Source organism: Sciurus vulgaris, assembly GCF_902686455.1.
Source record: "Sciurus vulgaris genome assembly, chromosome: 1".
Taxonomy (NCBI): Eukaryota; Metazoa; Chordata; class Mammalia; order Rodentia; family Sciuridae; genus Sciurus; species Sciurus vulgaris.
The window spans coordinates 39,985,496-40,006,426 of NC_136461.1; the positions used below are offsets into that span (position 1 = coordinate 39,985,496).

At 34.1% G+C, this 20,931-nt stretch overlaps 1 protein-coding gene across 1 annotated transcript in view; it reads right to left on the reverse strand.

Annotated features, from left to right (window-relative positions):
- Positions 1-20,931, reverse strand: part of FAF1 (Fas associated factor 1) — a 488,868-nt gene that overhangs the window by 200,881 nt on the left and 267,056 nt on the right. Inside the window, exon 8 of the mRNA XM_079154561.1 lies at positions 16,664-16,750. Within this exon, the coding sequence (XP_079010687.1) occupies positions 16,664-16,750 (87 nt within the window). The remainder of the gene's footprint in view (positions 1-16,663; positions 16,751-20,931) is intronic.

Sequence of the window (20,931 nt, forward strand, 5' to 3'; positions counted from 1 at the left end):
AAAGAAAAAAAAAGGCACCCAGGATGGTAGTACATGCCTGTAATTCCAGTGACTCAGAAACCTAAGACAGGAGGCTCTCAAGTTGAAGGCCAGCCTCAGCAACTTAGCGAGAACCTGTCTCATAATAAAAGATAAAAAAAAGGGCTCAGGATGTAGCTCAGTAGCAAAGCACCCTTTGTTCAATTCCCAATACCAAAAAAAGAGCATTATTGAAGACTCATTTACATATAGAAAAACCACCAATACTCCAAGCACAACAGGTACAAACACATTTCTTCCACCCCAAAATTATTTCCTCTACCACTCCCTTGGTAATGCACTAATATTATCTCTGTAGCTGTAGTTTTCTTCCAGATTCACTTAAGTGAAATTACACCATGATGTAGTCTTCTGTGTCTGACATTATTTAGCACATGTAAATCATGTGGTGTATAACAATGAATAAAGCTTCTATAAAAACTCAGTGTCTCTGACTGGTGTTAGTATCAGTATAATAACAGTGGCCTCATAAAATGAACTGGGAAAGAATCTGTATAGGATTGTGAGAAGGTATGTTTTTGTTCCCTTGGTATAAATACCTAAGATCAGTTTCCCAAGATGGCTGTACCATTTTGCCTTCCTGCCATGCTGACTTTTTTCATCATGAATGTAGAATGTATGCTAAATTTTACTGAAACCTATTTCAAGATCTATTCAACTCATTATGCATATTTTCGTTTTTGAGATTCCAATGTTATACCATCCATAAATATGGGTCTTCTGTCTTCTTTCCCTCCCCACACCCCTCTTTAAATTTGTAGCTTTAATAAGGTACAATAGCATACCACATAACATAAATTTATCCTTTTAAAATGTTTTATGCATGAACCATCCTTTTTGCATGTTAGAGATTTCAATTTGTTAAAACATTTCACATGTGTTTCATAAAGGACATTGATTAGTGTGTAGTTTTCTTTCCCTATCAGTGTCTGATGTTAGAATCAGTGTAACAGTGACCTTATAAAATGCACTGAGAATGAATTTGTATAGGATTGGTATTAATTTTTCTCAAATGTTTGACACAGAGTTTGCTAGCGAAAATATCTATTTGGCCCTGGGATTTTTCTTATGGGAAATATTTTTTAAATTACAAATTTAATTTCTGAAGTTGAAATTGGGCTATTTTCATTTTCTATTTCTTCGTGGATCAACTTATTAATCTAAATATTTTAAGTAACTTGTCCATTTCATCTTAGTTGTAGAATTTACTGGTATAAAGTCATTTATAATACTTCTTTTTTATCCTTTAATTGTCCATATGTTCTATATTGATATCCCCTCAACTGTTCGCATTGGTAATTTGTCTTTTCTCTTTTTTCTTGATCAGTCTAGCCAGAAGTTTATCAATTCCATTGATCTTTTCAAAGAGCATTTGCAATGATTTCTTCTACTTATTTGTCTGTTTCTTATTTCATTGATTTCTGCTTTCATCTATTCTTTCTTGCTTTCTTTCCTTCTCTCTCTCTCTCTTTCTCTCTCTCTCTCTCTCTCTCCCCCGTCTTCTTAAGGTGAAAGAATAGATCACTGATTTTGAACCTCCTTTCCTTACACAAGCATCCTCCTCTGGGCATTATTTTTTTGCATCTCAAGAATTTTTGATATTCTGTGTTTTCATTTTTATTCAGTTTAAAATGCTCCTGGTAGTTTTGTGTGATTTCTTCTTTGGCTCATGGTGTTTGTGTTTATTTAACATGCAGTTGTTTATTTCAAATACTTCAGAATTTTCAGAAACCATTCTGTTATACATGTTATTTAAATTTATCTTGGTCATCAATGTTCATTATAATCCTTGAAAATCTGAGACTTATTTTTGATACAGGTTACAGTCTAATCTTTTTTAAAAAAATTTAATTAGTTTTTTATTTGTTCTATTTCATTGTACATGACAGTAGAATGCATTTATACATTTTGATAGATCATGCATAAGTGGAGTGTAATCTCTCATGTTTCTGATTATACATATTGTAGAATCACATCAGTCATGCAATCACATATGTACATGAGGTAATAATGTCTGTTTCACCCTACTATCATTCCTATTCCCATGCCCCTTCATTCCCCACTACCCAATATAAAGTAACTCTTGGTGAATATATTAGGCATCCTTGAAAACTGTGTGTATTCTGCTATGGTTGGGTAAAAGTGACTATAAATTTCAATTAGGTCAAATTGATGAAAGATTTTGCTTAAATCTTTTATTGCACTGTCATTTTTGTGAACTGTTAAGGCAGGAAAATAAAATCTTGAACTGTAATTGTAGACTTGTCTATTTTACTAGTTCTGTCAGTTGTTGCTTTATGTATTCTGAACTGATATTAAGTATATTAAGCTCAGGATTGCTATTTCTGATGAATTGTCCTTTTGTTTTTATGTTGAGACTTTGTGATGGGGTCTTACTGTATTGCCTAGGCTGGGCTTGAATTAGAGATCTTCCTGCCTCAGGAAGAACTCCAGGTACATGCCACTGCACCTGACTTGAAACAGACTTTTTAATCATCATCATTAGTTCCTTAGTTCTAGTAATTTTCCTTATTCTGTATCTTTCCTGATATCATATGTAATTAGAAAAGATTTTCTTTTTCTTTTCCTTTTATTGTACTGCGGCAGATTGAAACCAGAATTTTATATATGCAAAGCAAGCACACTCTACTACCAGGCATTACATCCCCAGACCACATTAGAACTTTCTTATGTTTTATGTTTGCACAGTAAATGTATCTCCATTTATTTAGTGAAAAGATGTTGATAGATAAACCTATTATTGATTCTTTGTGTTTATCTTTCTTGGGACTCACTGAATTTTGTGGATTGGTAGAGTTACATTTTCATCAAACATGGAAATTTACAACCATTACTTCTTTGAATACTCTTTTGTTCTTGGTCTCCTTTCCTCCATCTTTCATTTCATTCCACAACCCCAGTTGTATATATATTAAGACTGATTTGTCTCACTTCAGCTTTGTCCACTTACTCTTGTCTTTTTGTTATTGTGCTTTAGTTTGGACATTTTCTATTGCAATATCTTCAAGTTCACTGATCTTTCCTTTGGCAGAGTCTAATCTGCTATTCATCCCACCCACTGGAAATTTCATTTTAAATATTGCATTATTCTTAAAATGATACTTCATCTTATTTTATATATTCCACTCTCTCCTAAGTTCATGTTTTCATTTAAATTAATGTACACCTTCATAATATTTATAATAGCTACTTTAAAGTCCACGTCTGCTAATTTCATTGTCTAAGTCACTTCTATGTCTGCTGCTTTTAACTGATTTCTTCCCTGGCTATAGGTAGATTTTCCTGTTTGTCTGCACAAGTAGTACCTTTTGATTATATGCTGGACTTTGTTTTCAGAGTTAGTTACCTGTTAATCAGTTCGCTTATTTTGAGGCTTATTTTTAAGCTTTTAAAAGGAAATTCTACAGTAGTCTTCACTCTATTAAAGTGTAACTCTTCTGGTGATATCTACTGAATGTCTTGTATATTCAGGTTGTTTCTAGAGGTTAATAACTCAACCTATTTTTCTCAGCAGTTATTTTTTGCCTAGCTTCCTGGAATTTCACTTTATGTATGCACAGACTGATATTCAGCTAAAGACTTAAGAGAACCATAAGCAGTTTTCTGGAGCTTTTTTCTTTGCTGGTACTTTGCCTTTCAAAGTAGAGCTTTCTTGGCCTTCCAAAACTCCAATCTCCATACCTTCTACTCAGTGGAACCACCAGGTTGTTTTAAGTTTCTTCCTGCTTCAAGAAATTGTTGCCGGTACTATCATAGAACTAATTTATTTCCTGAAGCTTCATGGTCTTGCACTATCTATTGTCCAATACCTGAAAACAGTTGTTTCATAAATTTTATTCTATCTTCTAGTTGTATAGAGAGGAAGGAAAATTTCCAGAGCAGTTACCCCTTCATGAACAGAATTACCAATCCACAGGTTTAAGATTTTTAACAAAGTAAAATCAAGATTCATAGCATCTGTGCTTATAAATTTCCTACTGGGGGCTGTCTTGCTTCCATGTGTTTTCCCTTAATATTTATTGAGTAAAATGTCCTATGAATGCTTCATTCACACTTTCAAACTTCTTACTCTCTCTGTTTAGGATAGAATTTATGTCACAACTTTTCTTATCTTTTAAAGTCAAACTTTCTTTTACTGCTTTCAAAGCTGTTCTTCCAGTCTGTTTAGTCTTTGCCTGTGTTATTTGTAAAAGACTCTAGATGTTGACAAGGGCAATGAACCTTCCGAAGCTACTGAGTCTTACCACCATCAGAAGCAACATTATCTGTGACCTTGCCAAATAAAGAAAAAGCCAGTGAAAATGTCCAAAGATTGTATGAATCTATCTGCCCTATGACAGTTTAACAAAGTAATTTAAATAGCATAGGATGACCCTGAAGTTACTCAAAGAATGCTTGTGATTCTGCATGTGTGTGTGACATAAAGACGGTACATACTCAAGGGAAAAGGAGTTAATGTTTGTTGAATGCCTATTAAATGCCAGACATTACACCAGGGGTTAGCAAACTTTTTCTGAAAAGGGCCAAACAGTAGATATTTCAGGTTTTGTGGACTGTAAGGCTTTAGTTGAAATTATATATCTCTGATGAGAAAGTGTGAAAGCAGTTATATACAATTTATAAACAAATGGGTATCTATTTGTCTTTCTAAAACATCATTCGCAAAAACAGATGTTGAGTGGGATTTGGGCTGACAATCATAACTTCCAATCCTTGCATTATATTATGTGTTTATCATGTTAGGTAAAACCACACGAAACTGTTAAAATGCAATCATTTTTGTCCTTAAAAAATGACACTTTCATACGATTCAAGATAATGCATTAACCCATTTAATCTTCACAATATAGACTTTTTTTAAAATTTTAATTGAAAATCATAAATTTACATAGGGCAATATTGTTTGATTCATTCTGTTATTTTTTCCCTTCCCCCCACCCATCCCACCCCTCTTTTCCCTCTATAGTCCTTCCTTTCTCCATTCTTACCACCCTCCTTATCCCTAACCCTAAACCTAACCCTAACCCTAACGCTAACCCCTCCTACCCCCCTTATATGTCCTCATCCGCTTATCAGCGAGATCATTTGTCCTTTAGTTTTTTGAGATTGGCTTATCTCACTTAGCATGATATCCTCCAATTTCATCCATTTGCCTGCAAATGCCATGATTTTATCATTCTTTATGGCGGAGTAACATTCCATTGTATATATATGCCACAGTTTCTTTATCCATTCATCAACTGAAGGGCATCTAGGTTGGTTCCACAATCTGGCTATAGTGAATTGAGCAGCTATGAACATTGATGTGGCTGTATCTCTGTAGTATGCTGATTTTAAGTCCTTTGGGTATAGGCCAAGGAGTGGGATAGCTGGGTCAAATGGTGGTTCCATTCCAAGCTTTCTGAGGAATCTCCATACTGCTTTCCAGAGTGGCTGCACTAATTTGCAACCCCACCAGCAAGGTATGAGTGTACCTTTTTCCCCACATCTTCGCCAACACCTATTGTCGCTTGCATTCTTGATAATCGCCATTCTAATTGGTGTGAGATGGAATCTTAGGGTAGTTTTGATTTGCATTTCTCTTATTACTAGAGACGTTGAACATTTTTTTCATGTATCTATTGATTGCTTGTACATCTTCTTCTGTGAAGTGTCTGTTCATTTCCTTAGCCCATTTGTTGATTGGATTGTTTGTATTCATGGTGTAGAGTTTTTTGAGTTCTTATAGATTCTGGAAATTAGCGCTCTATCTGAAGTATGAGTGGCAAAGATATTCTCCCACTCTGTAGGCTCCCTGTTCACATTACTGATAGTTTCCTTTGCTGAGAGAAAGCTTTTTAGTTTGAATCTATCCCAGTGGTTGATTCTAGCTTTTATTTCTTGTGCTATGGGAGTCCTGTTAAGGAAGTCTGATCCTAAGCCAACAAGTTGAAGGTTTGGACCTACTTTTTCTCCTATAAGATGCAGATCTCTGGTCTGATTCCGAGGTCCTTGATCCATTTTGAGTTGAGTTTTGTGCAGGGTGACAGATAGGGATTTAGTTTCATTCTGTTGCATATGGATTTCCAGTTTTCCCAGCACCATTTGTTGAAGAGGCTATATTTTCTCTATTGCATATTTTTGGCCCCTTTGTCTAGTATGAGAAAATTCTATTTATTTGGGTTTCTGTCCATGTCCTCTATTCTGTACCACTGTTCTACCTGTCTATTTTGGTACCAATACCATGCCGTTTTTGTTACTATTGCTTTGTAATAGAGTTGAAGATCTGGTATTGTGATACCCCCTGCTTCGCTCTTTCTACCGAGGATTGCTTTAGCTATTCTGGGTTTCTTATTCTTCCAGATGAATTTCATGATTGCTTGCTCTATTTCTGTGAGGTACGTCATTGGGATTTTAATTGGAATTGCATTGAATCTGTATGGCACTTTTGGTAGTATGGCCATTTTGACAATATTAATTCTGCCTATCCAAGAACATGGGAGATCTTTCCATCTCCTAAGATTTTCTTTAATTTTTTTCTTTAGTGTTCTATAGTTCTCATTGTAGAGATCTTTCACCACTTTTGTGAGATTGATTCCCAAGTATTTTTTTTTTGATGCTATTGTGAATGGGGTAGTTTTCCTAATTTCTCCTTCTGAAGATTCATCACTTATGTATAAAAATGCATTGGATTTATGAGCATTGATCTTGTAACCTGCTACTTTACTGAATTCACTTATGAGTTCTAAGAGTTTTCTGGTGGAATTTCCAGGTTCCTCTAAATATATAATCGTGTCATCAGCGAACAGGGATAGTTTGAGTTCCTCTTTTCCAATTCGTATCCCTTTAATTTCTTTGGTTTGTCTAATTCCTCTGGATAGAGTCTCAAGAACGATATTGAATAGAAGTGGTGAAAGAGGGCATCCCTGCCTTGTTCCAGTTTTTAGGGGGAATGCTTTCAGTTTTTCACCATTTAGAATGATATTGGCCATGGGCTTAGCGTAGATGGCCTTTACAATGTTAAGGAATGTTCCCACTACCCCAATTTTCTCTAGTGTTTTGAGCATGAAGGGATGCTATATTTTAATCAAATGCTTTTTCTGCATCTATTGAAATAATCATGTGATTCTTAACTTTTAGTCTGTTGATATGGTGAATGACATTTATTGATTTCTGGATGTTGAACCAACCTTGCATGCTTGGGATAAAACCCACTTGATCATGGTGCACTATCTTTTTAATATGTTTTTGTATGCAATTTGCCAAAATTTTGTTGAGAATTTTTGCATCGATGTTCATTAAGGATATTGGTCTGAAATTTTCTTTCCTTGATGTGTCTCTGTCTGGTTTAGGTATCAGAGTGATATTGGCTTCATAGAATGAGTTTGGGAGAGTTCCCTCCTCTTCTATTTTATGGAATACTTTGAGAAGTATTGGAATGAGCTCTTCTTTAAAGGTTTTGTAGAACTCAGCTGAGAACTCATCTGGTCCTGGACTTTTCTTTGTTGGTAGGCTTTTGATGACCTCTTCTATTTCATTGCTTGAAATTGATTTATTTAAGTTGTGTATGTCCTCCTCGTTTAGGTAATTCATATGTCTCTAGAAACTTGTTGATGTCTTCGAGGTTTTCTGTTTTGTTGGAGTATAGATTTTCAAAATAGCTTCTAATTATGTTTTGTATTTCACTCGTGTCTGTTGTGATATTTCCTTGTTCATTCTGAATTTTAGTAATTTGAGTTTTCTCCCTCTTTCTCTGTTAGTGTGGCTAAGGGTTTATCAATTTTGTTTATTTTTTCAAAGAACCAACTATTTATTTTGTTAATTTTTCCGATTGTTTCTTTTGTTTCAATTTCATTGATTTCGGCTCTGATTTTAACTATTTCTTATCTTCTACTACTTTTGGCGTTGGTCTGCTCTTCTTTTTCAAGGGCTTTGAGCTGTAGTGTTAAGTCGTTTATTTGTTGATTTCTACTTCTTTTGTTGAATGCGCCCCATGAAATAAATCTTCCTCTCAGTACTGCTTTCATAATGTCCCAGAGATTTTGATATGATGTGTCTTTGTTCTCGTTTATTTCTAAAATTTTTTTTATTTCCCTCTGATGTCTTCTGCTATCCATTCATCATATAATAGTGTATTATTTAATCTCCAGGTATTGGAGAAGTTTCTGTTTATTCTGTTATTTATTTCTAATTTCAATCCATTATGGTCTGTTAGAGTACAAGGTAGTATCTCTATCTTCTTGTATTTGCTAACAGTAGCTTCGTGGCATAAGACATGGTCTATTTTAGAGAAGGTTTAATGTACTCCTGAGAAGAAAGCGTATTTGTTCTTTGTTGGATGGTATATTCTATATAAGTCGGTTAAGTCTAAATTGTTGATTGTGTTATTGCGATCTATGGTTTCTTTATTCAATTTTGTTTGGATGATCTATCCAGAGGTGAGAGAGGTGGGTTAAAATCGCCTAGTATTATTGTGTTGTGGTCTATTTGATTTCTGGAATTGAGAAGGATTTGTTTGACGTACATGGATGAGCCAATGTTCGGGGCATAGATATTTATGATTGTTAGGTCTTGTTGATTTATGCTTCCCTTAAGCAGTATGTAATGTCCTTCTTTATCCCTTCTGACTAGTTTTGGCTTGAAGTCCACATTATCTGAAATGAGGATGGATACTCCAGCTTTTTAGGTGTGTCCATGTGCATGGTATATTTTTTCCCATCCTTTCAACTTTAGTCTATGGGTATCTCTTTCTATGAGATGAGTCTCTTGCAGGCAGCGTATTGTTGGGTTTTTCTTTTTAATCCAATCTGCCAGTCTATGTCTTTTGATTGATGAGTTCAGGCCATTAACATTCAGGGTTATTATTGTGATATGATTTGTATTCCCAGTCATTTGACTCATTTTTTTTTTTTTTTTGACATGATTTGGTTTCACCTTTATTTGGCTATTCCTTTAGGCTAGTTCCTCCCGTTGCTGATTTGCATCGTTGTTTTTCATCTCTTCCTCACGGAATATTTTGCTGAGAATGTTCTGCAATGCTGGCTTTCTTTTTGTAAATTCCTTTAGCTTCTGTTTATCTTGGAAGGATCTTATTTCATTGTCAAATATGAAAGTAAGTTTTGCTGGGTATAAGATTCTTCGTTGGCATCCATTTTCTTTCAGGGCTTGGTAAATGTTGTTCCAGGCCCTTCTAGCTTTTAGGGTCTGGATTGAAAAATCTGCTGATATTCTTATTGGTTTCCCTGAATGTAATTTGATTCTTTTCTCTTGCGGCCTTTAAAATTCTGTCTTTATTTTGTATGTTCGGTATTTTCATAATAATGTGCCTTGGTGTGGGTCTGTTGTAATTTTGTATATTTGGCGTCCTATAAGCCTCTTGTACTTGGTTTTCCATTTCATTCTTCAGATTTGGGAAATTTTCTGATATTAGTTCATTGAATAGATTGTTCATTCCTTTGGTTTCTTCCTCAATCCCAATAATTCTTAAATTTGGCCTTTTCATGATATCCCATAATTCTTGTAGATTCTGTTCATGATTTCTTACCATCTTTTCTGTTTGGTCAACTTTGTTTTCAAGATTAAATATTTTGTCTTCAATGTCTGAGGTTGTGTCTTCCAGGTGTTCTATCCTATTGGTTATGCTTTCTATGGAGTTTTTAACTCGGTTTATTGTTTCCTTCATTTCAAGGATTTCTGTTTGGTTTTTCTTCAATATCTCTAACTCTTTATTGAAATGATCTCTTGCTTCCCGTATTTGCTCCTTTAACTGTTGATTTGTGCGATCATTTAATGCCTGCCTTTGCTCTTTCATCTCCTTGTTTGCTTCCCTGATTATTTTAATTATGTACATTCTGAACTCCCTTTCTGACATTTCTTCTGCTGTACTGTCATTGGGTTTTATTGATATAGTATCTAGGTTTGTTTGGGACATTTTCTTCCCTAGTTTTCTCATATTGGTCAGATGTCAGTGGGACTTTGTGATATTGCAGAATTCTTCTATTGGCTTATAGTGTCCCTGTAGATTTCCTTATCTCACCTTCCTGCCTTCAGTAGCCTGAAGTCTTGGAGTAACTTGATAATGCAGTGCTTACAAGGAAAGCTGCCCCTAGCCTGCTACTGGTTCCAGGACTTGGAGCTGGCTCTGTGTGGAAAAGCTCTCACTGGGGGGCCTGCTCCAAGAAGCCTGCCTGGAAAGGCGCTTCCTGCCGGAGGGGACCGGGCTGCGGGCTGCTTGGGGAAGTCCCTGGCTGCCCTGTCCTGGTCCCTGAAGCAACTTGCAGGCAGGAACTTGCCGCCCTGGTTCAGGGACTTGAAGCTTGGTTCTGTGCAGAAAGGTTCTCACTAGGGGCCTGCTCCGAGATGCTGGAGAATCTGGCCCTGTGGGAGGAGCCCACCGCCAAAGTGCGCAGAGCTTCCTGGGGAAGACTCTAGCTGTCCTGCCCTACTCTAATAAGCCACCCGAATCTGGGCCTGCCACTCGGGCAGCGCTTCACGGGGTGGGGGAGACTCACCCCGTGGCTCTGTTTTAGTCCGAGTCTCTCAATGCCTCCCCTTCTTGAATCCTGGATTCTGGAGTGACTGGAGATGCAGTCACCCTCTAGTCCGCCATCTTGGATCACCCCCCACAATGTAGACTTTTAAGAATGTCAACATTGTCTATATTTTGAAGAAGCAACTGAAACTCATATATCATGTAACTCATGCAAATAATAAGTATGTTGGGATTCAGTGAACTGGGGTTGGTCTGCTCACTTGTCCTCTCATTTTCTGACATATACATATTGGTACAAGTGAACTTCTAAGCAGCTTTCTCCTTATTCCTGAATCTGTTATCTATTCTCCACTGAAGAAATGTTGAGTTTTAATAATTCATTTTTTTAAGAAAGAAAATAATCTGACTCACAAAAAGTTAATGAAGTTACTATATAATCATACAAATTAATCACTGTCTTGTCATAGATGTCAACACAGGGAAGCTCTAAACAATTTGGTGAATGAATGCATAAAAGACTATTTGATGCTGCAATGCATACATAGATAAGTAAAATAGCTCTTATTACAAATATTTAGAGTTTATACAAGAGGGATGGGGGATATAGCTCAGTGGTATAGTGCTTACCTAACATGTGCAAAGCCTTGGGTTCAATCCCCAGCATGAGGCAGGGTGTGAGTATAGAATTTTCAAAAGAGAAAAGGAACACATGTATACAAATTAAAATGTACTCAAAATGTCCCTTTATCTTAGAAGTCATATTTTCACCATCACCATTTGTTAGCAAAATTGGTTTTCTCTCTTTTATGATCTCATTACATGCATATAACAACTGTCATTGCTTCTTTATAGTAGCGCAATTCCTGAGAAGTAGGACCTTATTTTTGTGACTTTAAGGGCTAATGTTATTACTAAGTGTAAGAATTTCACAAACGTCAAGTGAATGGATAGATGAATGAAGAAAAGTAATGGCCAAAGATTACCATGTTCATCATTTTTCTAGTACTGATTACTTCAGTCTCTAAAATAAACCTATGAGTAAGTATCCTAACTATCAGCTCTTAGTCTTTACAGTAACTAATTAATTATTAATTGTGTTGCAGATACACAGACTGGAGACCCAGAGGTTAATTGTTTACAATGACTCAGATGATAAGGATAAAACCACACAGGAAGAAGAATAAAAGGAATGAAAGAAAGGACAAAAAGAAAAGTTTATGGAATAACTGGACTATAAACTAATTTCTAGAAAGGTTGGAGAAGGTAGCATGAAAGAGGAATATAGGCAGGATTTCTGGACTTCTTAAAGAAAGGTCTTGAAGGAAGGATATAATTATACATATTCTATATGGAAGGAATACTCTAATGAAATGACACGGAGTGGGAGAGATCACAAAGTACATTTGAGGAATAGCATGATGAGTATTTTTAGCTAGAGGGGAGACACATATGGTGTATTTTATTCATTCATTCAACAAATATATATCAAGCATTTACTCCGAGTCAATATGGCAAAATAACATGGAAGGCAAGTTTCCTACCAAAGAATGAAGGATTGATTCTGAATCCGAAATAAAAATACACAGGTATTGAATTGCCATTGAAGATGAGTAAACAAAACTGAATATGATTCATGCTATACTTTAGAGCTATTAACCTTGCAGCAATGGATAAAATGAGTGTAGTTAGAGGCTTAAATTTTACTTAGTTGATAACTTCAATATGTTAAGTATATAAAATGAGAGTGTATTTGGATAGCTGTGCCCATAAAGTTGGGTCTGGGGTCCAGGGTCAGAAAAGTGTCAACAACTTCACATCTAGTTAACACAAGCATTTGGGAAGAAATCACAGACGAAAACACCCCCCCACACACACACACACCTCAGAAGGATCAAAGCAGATGATACTCCATTATTCACAGATCGTTTTGCTCAAAAGAAGTGGGTGTGTATTTCTACCTTTTACTTTAATTTAAAAAAGGGCTACCATAATGGTTTTACTCATAAGTGATCTCACATTCTCAAAGTGAAAATATTTAATGTCATTAAATATTTAATAATTGATTCCTAACACATTCCCAAAGTCCAGTAATTCCAAAATTTGTAATATTTCAAATTCTGAGTTCATATCCCTTAGCCAATGACAGAAAGTGAAAAACCATTAACATTCTCAAATAAAAAACAAAAGGGCACATAACAAAAAATGCATTAAAACTAAAGGCTAGCTGTGAGAGTGCACTCCTGAAATCACAATTGCTCAGGAGGCTGAAGTGGGAAGATTGCAATTTTGAATCCAGTCTCATGAACTTAGCAAGACCTTATCTCAGAATGAAAATAAAAAGAGCTAGTTGTAGCTCAGAGGTAAAGGGCTTCCAAGTTTAATTCCTGGTACAGCAAAAAGAAGTAAACTAAAGAAAGATTTTTCCTCCTTTGTATAAGCATTATTAAATCCTGTAATTTAAAAAACTACATATACCCTAATAGCATTATAATAAAATATTTAGACATAATTCACAGTGTTAAAATTATTTCTGTTCTCTGGAAGCCAGGCACATCCCTTATTAAAGTATAAAATAAGGTTTCGCCTACTGCCAACTCCTTGTTCTCACAGTTGAACTGTCACAGCATGAAAACATTCCCCTACTGGTGAAGCTTTAGATACCTATTGCCCTGATGAAAGAGTACAAAAGGAAGTGAAAGAGTTTATTGACAATTCATACAGTATCTCATACTCCATTATACTACGACTTCAAGCAAAGAAATATTTTAACTCTGAAGGGAGATGAGCAACAATATTCTAAAGGATTGTTGACTTCACTGAGTAGCCAGAAAATGTCAAGACTGAAGAACATCAGGTTCATAAGAGACTTTCGATTATATAAGAATCTAATTTTAAGAAGTCTGTTTCTTTGTTTGGTTTTCTAAGTTAAAGGTTAATGAGAAGTATAATAAAGAAAACATTTCTGTTACTGTAAAATATTTCTTATGCAGTATAAAAACATAAATAAAAAACTATTTTAATTTAGTTCATTATCTTTTTTAAAAAATTCACTGAGGCATATTTACATGCCATAACATTTATTCATTTAAATGTCCAATTTAATGACTTTTAGTAAATTTAAAGGTGCACAATCTTTCCCACAATCTACTTTAAGAATATTTCCATTACCTCAAATCTATTAACTTCTTGATCTATATTTCCATAAATCCATGGAGGCCACTGGTATATATAGCTATTTGTATATTCAAAGCTATACAAATCTCTGCAACTGAGAAGAAAAAGTGCAAACTAACTCCACTTTTAATGACCTTTATAACCAATCCTCTACTCTGGCACCAGGAAGAAAATGTTCAGGTGCTTTCACCGAAAGTTAAACCATTCTAAGTATTAAGTTATGGCACATTGTCTTGGAAGGAAATTAATTATATTTTTGTTGGTAACACATTTCAGGCTGTTTACACAGCTGACATTTCTCAGCTGTACCCAAATCATGCCCTAAGCTGTGAGGACTATCTTGTTTTGTAGCAGATGCCTCCACTTGAAGTGATTTCAGTAAGTATAAAAACACCACCTTCTGCAACAATATAGATCACAAGAATCAGCCTTAAGAATTTTTATTGTCTTAAAGAAAGATTTAATGGCAATTATTTGGCTAGGATCTCCTTAGAAATCTGTAGTTAAGCCATTTTTTGCCTAAACTGAAGTACTAGAGCTAGCAGATCTGCTGTGGCACTGGTTAAAAGCAGCCCGGCCCTAAACATCTTTGCTGTATCAAATCATGTAGCTCAAGGCCACATGATGCCAATGTGGTAACATTTTCTCTGAAGAAGTGTGGGCAGCACCACTTCACAGGTTCTGGGACAAGGTGCAAATATGAATAATGAGACAAAAAGAATTAAGCCTCTTAATGGGGATTCCCTCTTGTACTTATTGTGATTTAGATACAGCACCAGGTAGCATCACATTCTTGGATACAGTTAGTTTTACCTGCTTTCTGTATAATCCTATAGCAATAAAACTGCATTACAAGTAAAAAGTTAAATGTTACAAAAATCATTACATATGGGTCTCATAAAAGACTGTGTCAACTGAATTCAATTAATTAGCACTGAAAATGTATAAGGCACTTTGTTACAGAAGAATTGTTTCTATTTCATTGAATTTTCCAATGACTTTTCAGCTTACACCTGGATAAGCCTGTTTCAGTCTGGTTTCTACAAGTGTGTGACACGAGACATTTTTGCCTAAACTCAAGCAATGAAGCTAGTGAATCTGCTCTGAAGCCAGTGCAGTCCCACATTTCTAGACTTTCTTTTATTACCTTATTACATAAGGTCTATTATAACCTTACTCTTAAACCAAATAATTATTTTTGCTTTAAAACTTTTATCATGGAAACCTTTAAATATATAAACTCAATATAATCATTGCTCAGATTCAATAACAATCGGTAGTTTGTATTACCTTTATTCTACTCAAAACTCAAGACATCATTTCATTTATAGTCAATTCTTGCCTATGGTCCTTTTTTGAGTTATCTTAATTACAACACTGACTCTCAGATATAGTGTCTACTGTGAGCCAGGTAGTGAAAATATATTATCATTAATCATTGTAACAATGGTGCAAATTAATGAGGTAATTGAAGTGCAGAGAATTTTAGAGACGTGCTCAGATCTTATTTTTTTCTTCTATTAATGTTATTATTTATTGTAACAGGTTCTTAGACAATGCTACCAACATTTCTAGTTTCTTCATGTCTCCTTAGGTAAACAGTAGGCTGACAATTATAAGTAATACTTTTTGTTTTTATAAAAATATCACACAGGGTTGGGGATATAGCTCAGTTGATAAGAGTGCTTGCCTGAAATGCACAAGGCCCTGGGTTCAATCCCCAGCACCACAAAAAAACAAAAACAAAAAACAAAAAACCATACATTTTCTACCAAATTTCCCAACGTAACAGAAACAAAACAAAACAACTACAGCCCTATTCTTAGTAATGGTGAACCAGCTGATAATTCTAATGATACAATATTAATTAATGTTAAAATCAGTTGTTCAAAAATAAATATAACTATTCCTAAAACTTTTTTTTTTTTCTGGAAGCATTTATAAAAAAGAAAAAAAAAAGTTTTGTTATCTTCTCATTTTTTTTAAAGTTTTTTTTTTTTAATTCACAAAGCACTTTCCAAGATGTTGACAGTTTCAATTTCTTTTTAGCCCTATTTTAAAAAATCAAATTTAACCTAGAATTCCTAACACATTCGAAAGTTTACTTTTTTTTAAATGAGCATCTTTTTTTTGGAGAGGGGTGGTAACCAGGGATTGAACTCAGGAGCACTCGACCACTGAACCACATTTCCAGCCCTATTTTGTATTTTATTTAGCGCCCTGCTTTTGCTGAGGCTGGCTTTGAATTAGTGACCCTCCATCTTTTGAGTATAGATAGATGTATGGGGAAGGTGCCCAAAACCTCAGTTAACTTCCTTAAATGATAAAATTTATTCTCTTGGACAAGGGTAATTATAGAAAATGAAGCAGAGGTAGGAAAGGTTTCAAAATTTACAGTAGGAAAATCACTATAAATAAATATAACAGGTAAATATGATAGACTAAATTTTCTTTCAGTATTTTATGAAACTGAAATTTATGGATCTATTTAAGGCTAAAGTGTTATTACTATTAGATGTCAGATTTAATCAAATCATTTGTCACATTTTTTTAAAGCATCAGTGTACTCTGGGAAATGTAGTCTTAACATTAAACATAATGATTAGGATGATTTTGAGTTATCTGAAATTAAGGAAAAATTATTTTGTTTTGAACATTTCATTATTAATATTTACATACACTCTTCTGAAGAAAATATATTCTATATGAAGAAAAAATTTAAGTCAAATCAAACAGCATCAAGCTCCTGATACAAACATTTCCAATGGAATGTTGATGTGTTTGGCTTAGAGTATCTGTTCTGCAAGTGAACTCAAATTATTACAACTGCTCTTATTTTTACATTTTTGACTTTCTCAAGGGAATATCCAAAGCATTTGACTATGCATGTTAGCAACACCAATTATGACTGAAAGTAGTAAGAAAAGATACAAAACTGAGAACTTGTCTATTACTTACTGAGTCATCTGTGGCAGAGGATGGCCAGCCCTCCCATAACTGATGTCGAACAGGTATACTTGTAAGGTCATACACATTTCTCTTTACCTATAAAAAGAAAGAGCACAATTATAATAGCATTTCCATATGACTTATGGTAGTTTCAGTCAATTTATATAAAATGCAAGGCATTTCCTCATTTCTTTTAGATTCAGAATAAGAATTGGAAACTATGAAAATACAAGACAGAAAAAAATTTTAAAAAATAAAACCAACTCTAAAAGTAGAATTTCAGTGAAGGCTACATGAAATAATAGTTAAAGAAACATCAATCCTCCTTGATTGTTAACTAACTTACTTCAAGTTTCTTTTTAGTCAAGAAACTTCAGAGACACATTTCGCTTAGTACAGACTATTAATGTTTATAATTTATTTAAGTTTTAAAGTAATTTTTCAAATATATTTCAAGTTTGAACATAGGAGAGAGAATCAAAGTGTTGTTTTATTTTGTTTGGGTATGGTGAAGGACTGAAGTTGTCTTTACTTTTTTATATAAGATTCAAAGATAAAAAACTTAAAGCAGTATAGGTTACTTATTTGAAATGATATCACATCAAAAACTCTTTTAACACAATATTTACTAACACCAGAACTATCCATTAATATAATATTTATGTACTTCCTAGAAAGAAAATATAGTAGATGCTATTAATGATTTTTAAGTCTGCTTTTCCCAGCAGCAATATTACAGCTTTCACTTTAAAAGGAGAGGAACTGTTAAGAATAAGATGTTGGCAGGTTAAACTCTATCCAATAATCCAGTAATTAAGAAGCATCATATCTTTCTTTGGCTTTTTTTCACCTTGGTCTAAAGAGCATACAGAAATTCTATTTTATTTTTTATTTACAATGAAAATAAATTAACCTATTTATAACAAAGGAGAAACTACAGACTATTGATTTTAACCAATTCTAGGTTAGTTATAGCATAATCATTCTAATGAATGTTGCACATAAGATGTTCTGTAGTAAGATTTCAATATAGCTCTTCATACTTCAACAAACAGCATTCATTCATGTTTTTGAAATGCAGAAACCAAAAGTATCATATTGTCCAATTATAGCATTTTGTTATCACATTACTCATAACACATCTAAGTTATCCTTCCAGTGAAATAGAGACTATATTCACAAGGGAAAGGAAAGAAGAAAAAAAAATATGGAACTCAATCTATTTTTATCTCTATAGTACACCTGCGGAAAAAAAGTCTTAGTAAATGAGATCTGAGGAGCCTGGGACATTTCTTGATCCCCCACTCAATTTAAACAAACAGCTTTTCTTCATAGGTTCTTAGCAATGGTCAGTTTACCATGGAATATTTTGTTTATACTAAGTCACATCAAATTTGGAAATTTTCATCAGTCATTATCAATCCAACAATTTCATCAAATAGCTGGACTAACCTCTCATCACTTTCACTAGTTAAGACTGTTCTGTTATAGATAAACATTAGTGCTCTTAAAGAAAAGGTGTTCCACAAACCCAAAGCATTACATTACTGAAAGGGGGAAAATACAGAAGGAGGAGTATTTTCTCTGAGCTTTAAGGCAAAATTTTCTTCCTATTATTTTTAGATTATCTAGTCTAGAAACACCAAAATCCATCCGTTATTTGTGAAAAAAGGCAGAAAAAAATATTTACATCTGCTGGAAAGATGGCAAGGCTAACCCGGTATTGGAGAGTGCGACTATGAATACATAAGCAAATAACTTGAGTGAGATTCTTTAAATTCTACCTTAATTCCAAAATACAACACTATGGTATTATGAAATAAACAGTATTTTCTTCTTTCATTAACTCATCTGTAACTGCACTGAACTGAATAACATTCCTTCACTATTATAAGCCTGAAAAGCATGTTCTGGCTATAGTGTTATGTTGGTATAAAGCACAATGCCAGACTGATGTGCTGAACAAAAGTGATCAAAGTTAGAGTAATGTTAGCCATTGCACAAGTATTTGGCTTCATTGTTCTCCCCAGAATGACATCTGTTAAGCAACTTGTCATAGAATAAACTGGTTAACACAGACAGAACTTGGCTGAGAGAGTACCATGTAAAGCATATTAGGCTAATGTTGGATTGTTCCAATGGAAAGGCTAAATTCACAGACTACTCTGAGATTAAATCAAAAGAATCCTGTGTTAAACCACAACCACTAAACAACAATTTAAGTGAAAACAAATTGCTTTTCAAAACTAATATGTTTATCAATGCTGTAAAAATAGGCAGATTTTACCATTATATGGAAGAAGCACAAGTGCACCAAATGAATGATGATTTTAGTAAAAGAGAAAATAAAATTATTATCTTCACCAATCATTATATTTAATTTAAATTTTAAGTCACAATCCTTCAGGGAAGGGGAAAATCCAAAATATACAATGCTAAAGTATAAAAGATTTCTTTAAAAAAAAAATCAGTATTATGGGAAACCTGGATGGTAAAATACAACTGTGTATAAAATGATGCAAATGAATTTAAAGTCATCATGAAGTCAATGAAAGAGACACACTCCCTCAGAGAAGGATAATGCAGAGAGGAGGAGAGGGACAGAGATATGGGGAAAGAGATGGAGAAAGATGGGGGAGGGACACAAAGAGAAAAAGAGAGAGAGGGATAGAAAGAAAGTGAAGGGAGGAGAGTAACTGATTTCAGAGCACTTGAGAGGGGCCAAAAGAAAACACACACACACACACACACAGTGGGTTGCTGTGACTGGCATGCCCAGCTGCCATTATTGTACTGTTTCTGATGGAGTTTCATCTTTAGAGACTGTTAAATTCCAGTTAAGGACAAGTGGCACTTCACTGGGTAACATTTCCTAAGGGCCTTTTTGTCTTACACATTTTCTTTGATCAGCATTGGCTCAAGACCATACCCAACCTTCATAATCTTTTCAATTCTTGTTTTGCATTAAGCTCTAAATCTATGAGATTTCGGGCTGCTAACCTATGCAAATGTTTCCATTAGTTTTGGATGAATTTAATAAATGCTTTGATTACCAGCTGAACATTAAAATTACATTACAAATTATACTGTGTTGTATCAGGAGTTCTAGATTAGCAGATTTTCCACAGTTTACTTGGCTGACTTTTTTGAAGATAATGTTTTCCTGAAAATAAAATTGTGACTGAAATATAAATCAGATTAATTTCAAATAGTACAGAATCAATATGGTACTGATTTGTTTTTCAGTCTTTCATTATTTATATCTATTTATATGCTATAATTAATATTTAAAAACTAAGTAATGATCTCTACCTCAAATTTCACACTTTCTCAATCTATAGAAATTCAGAGCTGAACTCAGCACTGAAGACCATTTTATTATGACCTATTCAATCAATATAAAATTATAAAATCATATTCCAAGATTCATTTCCCACAAATTTTTCCTTAAATTTTCAATTAAATTTTTAATCAGCATTACTTTTTAGTTAAATGCCATCAGAAATTCTTAAACAAATAATATTAGGAAAAGTTATTTTGGTAAAGTCTAAATGTTAAGGCTCAGATTAGACTCAAATGAGTTGTTTGTAGGTCTTCAAAGTGAAAAATATAAAGTTTGGTTATAATGAAGTCACTCCTTGTGAGCTAAATGTTGGAAAAACTATCCAAAAAAAAAAAAGAAAAAAAGCATTTCAGGGAATTGCAAATGTCATTCAGGTATTATCCAACAGAAAGCTAATTCTGATAAGAAATGGGGGGAAAGTCACAGAGTTTGTGGGATTGTGGCATAAAAAGAAGCTTAGAACTAGATTTCTAATCCTAATTCTGTACAGCTTAGTCCTATGGGTGAATTGATGGAGCCTTTCTGAGATTCAGTTTCTTTAACCAAAGAAGATAATAGAACATGATCACTTCTGATTTTCGAAGCCCTAAAATCCCATGATTTCATGAGAACATTGCAGCTAACCCTAAGTGCAGAAAAAGAAGAGCTAAATATACGTGAGACAAAAGGTAATGAGGGAAAGTGTGAAACCATCGAAGCCAGAAAATGGAAGAATAACAGATTTAATAAATGTAACACATCAAAAAGAAAAACTGCAAATAATTTCAGGAGAGAAAGGTAAAATAAGCATTTTAGATGGATTTCTTTGAATAAAGAAAAATCTAAGTCTTTAATTTTCCTTTTTTAAAAAAAGTTTATTAATTTTTCCCCTTGTAAGATTTTTAAAAATTAAAATTGGTACATTGGTTTCCCAAATAATTATTCCCTCAACAAA